Below are 5541 nucleotides of genomic sequence, written 5' to 3' on the forward strand. Positions count from 1 at the left end.
ACCCCCCCCCCCCCCCCCCGACTATCCACATGAGAGCTAACGAGACGAACTTCCACGCCTTTTGCTTTCTTCTTCTACCAAAACCGGCCCAGATATATAACATTTCCTTTACAGTGCTTGGCATCACCCATTGAACACCAAAAAGATTCAGGATTGCCCTCCACAAACCCGAGGACACTTGGCAATGCAACGAAAGATGATCAACTTCTTCCCCTGAGCTTTTACACATGTAGCACCAACTAACAAGTGTAGTTCCTCTCTTTTGCAGATTTCCAGCAGTCAAGATCACTCCCCTCACCGCTACCCATGCAAAAAAGCACACCTTAGTGGGCGCCTTAGGAATCCAGATCGAGGAGTATGGAAAAGTGGCCCCTCTCTCACTAACATACTCTGGTAAAGGACTTTACGGTGAACAAACCATCGCCACGCAACCCACATCTCTAAGAATCACAAGATGGCTGGGGCCTGTTTTGCGAATATAGCAGTGCCAATAAATCTTGGAGCTCCGCAATCTCCCAATCTTGCATATTCCTTCTAAATGAGAGGTCCCATACTAAACCCCCCCCCCCCCCCTGCTCCTTGCGAATCTGTTGAACCATCAATTCCTTCTGGTTTGAAACTTTGAAGACGTGGGAAAGAGACCCTCAGAGTATCATCTCCACACTACCTATGATTCCAAAAGCTGATTCTCCTTCCATCTCCCATCCTGTAAGTGATGTTGCCATAGAAAGCTTCCCAATTCTTTATGATGCTCCTCCACATGCCACACCCGAAAGGTGTTATGATCGCCTTGGTCCTCCAACCCCCTCCCGTGGAATCTTACTTTTCTACTATGACCTCCCTCCATCGAGCATGCTCTTCTACCCTGAATCTCCATAGCCACTTCCCCAACAAAGCTCTGTTGAATACCCTAAGATCTTTTCCTCCAAGTCCACCCCACTTCTTTGGGGAAGTGACTGTCTGCCAATTCACTAGATGAAACTTTCTAGTTCCATCCGCCGCATCCCAAAGAAAATTCCTTTGAAGCTTCTCCAGTTTTTCTGTGATGCTCACTAGAGCTTGCAACAAGGACAACTAATAAGTGGACATACTCGATAAAGTGCTTTTAGTAAGCACTTCCTTACCGCCTTTTGACAAGTACCGTTTCTGCCAGCCTGCTAATTTTTTTCAACCCTTTCGATCATTGGATTCCAAACCGTAGTATCCTTATGCAAAGCGCACAATGGGAGACCCAGGTAAATAGTGGGAAGAGAACCCACCTTACATCTGAGAACATAAGACAAAGCATCGATGTTAGCAACCTCACCCACCGGAAAAATCTCACACTTGCCGAGGTTGATTTTGAGTCCTGATACTATCCGAAACCACTGCAGGACCTGCTTCAAGTAGGTCAACTGATCCATATCGGCATCACAGAAAACCAGGGTGTCATCCGCAAAAAGCAAATGATAGACTCTTCGGGCACTGGGCGCCCTGATAGGAGTTGAGAATCCTCGCAAGAAGCCTCCGCCCGCCGCACGATCCAACATTTTACTCAGAGCATCCATCACTAGAATGAATAGCATGGGGGATAACAGGTCACCTTGCCTGAGACCCCTGGAGCTACCAAAGAAACCACATGGGCTACCATTAACCAGGACAGAGAATCTAACTGAGGAAATGCAGAACTTGATCCATCCCCACCATCTTACCCCAAACCCCATCCGCATCATAATGAAATCCAGGAACTCCCAATTGACATGGTCGAAAGCCTTCTCAAGGTCCAACTTGCATAGTAAGCCGGGTTCTCTATTTTTCCTTCTGAGTCTACAAGTTCATTTGCTACCAAAGCAGCGTCCAGGATCTGCCTACCTTCCACAAACACATTTTGGGAGGACGAAACAGACACGTCAAGAACCTTCTTGAGTCTAATGGATAGCACTTCAGAAATAATCTTGTAAATGCTCCCCACGAGACTAATAGGCCTATAGTCTGTGATACAAGATGCGCCTTCTTTCTTAGGCACAATGGTGATAAAAGAAGCATTGATACTTCTCTCGAAAACACCATTCACGTGGAATTATTCAATGGCTTCCATCAACTCCCCCTTAATGGTGCCCCAATAGAGCTGGAAGAAGGCCAAGAAGAAACCATCAGGCCCGGGGGCCTTATCACCAGCACAACTCGACACAGCCTCGTGTACCTCCTCCTCCTCGAAAGCCCTTTCTAGCCACTCACGGTCTCCCTCCCCTATATGGTTGAACTCTATTCCCCCAAAGTAGGCCTCCAAGTAACTTCCTCTTTGTATACTCATAAAACCCCACTATCGCCCCTTTTACCTCCTCCTCTCCCTCAATCCTCACTCCATCCACAACTAAGGACTCTATGAAGTTCCTCTTCGATTTACAACCGCAACCCTGTGGGAAAGCTTGGTATTCGAATCCCCCTCTTTTAACCAGAGCGCCCTCGATTTTTGCCGCTAACTAGTCTCCTGAGCTATTGCTAACTTGACTATTTCCCTCTTAACCTCCCTCGTCTTGCTTTCTCAGATTCATCTAACTCCCTCGCCCTTTCCCCTCTCTCTAATTCTCCAATTCATGCATAAGCTCCCTCATATTAACCTCTACCCTCCCAAAAAGGCAATTCTACTGGGAAGGTAACGAAGAACGAAGGAAATATCATTTAGTAAGGTGGAGCATTGTAACAAAACATAAGAAGGAAGAGGGGTTGGGGATTAGAAATTTAAGAGCTCATAATCAGAGTTTGGTTTGTAAATGGCTATGGACTGAAAGAATTGATTGAGGTGATATATGGGAAAGAAGATTTCTGGGCACCCAAGGTAGTAAAGACTCCATGGAGTAGCTGTTTGGAGACAAATTAGTGATCTCTGAGAGGAATTCAATAAGTATATTGGCTTGAAGGTAGGTAATGGGAAAAAGATCAGATTTTGGAAAGACAATTGGGATGGTTCTGGTTTGTTGAAAGACAAATTTCCCAACATGTACAAATTGGCGTACAATCCTGATGTAATCTTGGTTGATATATTTACTGATACATGATGGAACTACCAGTTTAGAAGTAATCTCTTTGATAGGAAATGCAGGAAGTTGATAAATTTACACAGAAGATGCAATTAGTAGAATTACTACCAGATAAAAAGGATTGTTTATTCTAGAAAGCTAGTAGAATTACTGTCAGTTCATTTTATAAAATACTCAATGCGGCTCAATCAATGCAAGCACAAAAGATGATCCGGAAGATGATCCGGAAGACTACAGTCCCAACAAAAGTGGCATGTCTTTGTTGGTCAGTGTATCATGAAGCATGTCTGACTCAAGAAAATCCAATGAGAAGGGGTTGAATCATGTGCAGTAGATGCTACTTGTGTGAAAAGGCTTGTGAAACTGTGAATCATATTTTTGTGCACTGTGAATTTGATCTGGAAGACTATAGTCTCAACAAAAGTGGCATGTCTTTGCTGGTTATTGTCTAATGAAGCATGTCTGACTCAAGAAAATCTGATGAGAAGGGATTGGATCATGTGCAGTAAATGCTACTTGTGTGAAAAGGCTTGTGAAACTGTGAATCGTATTTTTGTGCACTGTGAATTTACTTGGCAGGTATAGATCATGTTCATGGCTAACTTTGGCATCCATTGGTGAACCCCTATGAAGTTCAGGATCAGGAGTGTGTTGTAGTGCTGGGAATCCGCATGTCTAGAAGCATCCCTAAAGAAGATCTAGGGAGGTATTCCTCCTAGCATTGCTTGGACTATATGGAATGAAAGAACACATGTAAAAGCTTAAATAGTTGGAGAGAACACACTTTTAATTACTTAACAATATCATGTCTTTAACAGAAAGAGAGAAACCATCGAAACCCAGTCGCATAAATAACCACTTAGTTTCTTTTATATTGTATCATTTCTCTTTCAATTCGCCATAATCCGAGCTATGTATAAAAAATTCTACTTATTGAATAAACTTCCACTAATATATTAATAGTTGATCATCCCAATTTGAGTTCATTTAACTACTATTTATCATTCTTAAAAATCGTCCCTAAATCTCACTACACTCCACACTCCAAGAACTAATAACCTAGCTCGACAAAAATATAACCTTTCAAAAAACTAAAAATGCTAACGTTAACTGACTCGCAATTTCAATTATCTAATTTTGATTTGAGCTAAATAACTTTTAACGAGAGCATTACTAGACTATTTTTCAACAATTAAAAGTCAAACTTAGTAAAAAGGGAGTAGTAATTAGGGTTTAAAGGGACTTACAAGGCGATTCATGCGAAGAAGAGATCCCATCGTGAAAATAATTGGGAGATGATGATCACATTCACAGTAAAGAGGGGAAAGTGATATAGAATACAATGGACTTGGCCTGAAAAGGAAATGACCAAGTTGAGTGAAATGACTTCACGGGTCAACAGCTGTATATAAATAAGACTCGGGTTAACTCGGTCGAGTTGAATGGCGAACACTAACTTTTGATTTTATGTCAAAGTTGACCATATTATTTTTTTTCACGTGTAAATGTTGGGGAAAAGAAAAAAAGGAAAAAGAGCTCATCTATAAATGGGGTATCAAGCTATGGTCCATTAATGCGCACCAAGACTAGTTTTATTTTTTATTTTTTATTTTTTGGGTGCTAATTTTTTGCTAAACATTTCTGTAATACGATTTAGATGTGTGTCTATATATATCCTCTATATTATAAAGCACACACTTATATCCCTGTACTAGGAAAATTGTATAAAAATATACTAGTGTTAATTTAGAAATGGTGTAAGTGTTTGATTTTATAGTGTATTTGAATCTTATTACATGGACGTTTAAGGTAATTTACTTTTTTATACTGTTAACTCATGCGCATGATTAACCTTCGTAATTAAAGAATTAGCATGAAGCCTCTATCACTTCCACACCAGTTAAGATGTTACTGATATGAAATCTTTTACTATACTGAAGACTCCATCAGCATAACTGTTTTATCTTACGCATGTGATTTGCTTAAAGCAACATGATTTGAATTTTTCGAGTTATTTCTATTATATAGAAAAGGAAAGATGGTTGACCAAGGGCATATATGTCATTTCATAAAAATTTCATGTTTGCATTTCTTAAATACAAAATACACGTGGACCCCACATTCCTCTAGCCACAACTCTCCTTCAAATGCACAATGCATGTGTTGATTAGACTGTTTGTGGAGTGCAAATGCTCATTTACACTCTTTTTCTCATTTTGGAAAATTATTAATTTTGTTTTATTCAAATAGAAGTTTTCATAGAGAAAATAAAATTAATTTTTAAATAATACAACAACAAAAAGAAGTATCGATATTTACAAGATGTTTATATTTAACCACACTATCTTAAAGCAATTTGAAAATAAAAATTAAATGATTTTCATCTATCCATACTATTTGAAGACGATTTCAAACTAAATACTTTGATAATACAAAGTATTTTAAAAAATAGCTTAGTTAACCTACAAAGTTAATTAACTAAACACCAACAATAATAATTTAATAAATTGCAATGTTGGCC

At 39.8% G+C, this 5541-nt stretch overlaps 1 protein-coding gene across 1 annotated transcript in view; it reads right to left on the minus strand.

Moving 5' to 3' along the window:
• Positions 1-4411, minus strand: part of LOC109219901 (ethylene receptor 1) — a 13790-nt gene extending 9379 nt beyond the window's left edge. The window contains exon 1 of the mRNA XM_019384374.1: positions 4268-4411. Coding sequence (XP_019239919.1) covers positions 4268-4297 — 30 coding nt within the window. The 5' untranslated portion in view covers positions 4298-4411. The remainder of the gene's footprint in view (positions 1-4267) is intronic.
• Positions 4412-5541: the final 1130 nt, after the last annotated feature.

Source organism: Nicotiana attenuata, unplaced genomic scaffold, assembly GCF_001879085.1.
Source record: "Nicotiana attenuata strain UT unplaced genomic scaffold, NIATTr2, whole genome shotgun sequence".
In the NCBI taxonomy this organism is placed as follows: domain Eukaryota; kingdom Viridiplantae; phylum Streptophyta; class Magnoliopsida; order Solanales; family Solanaceae; genus Nicotiana; species Nicotiana attenuata.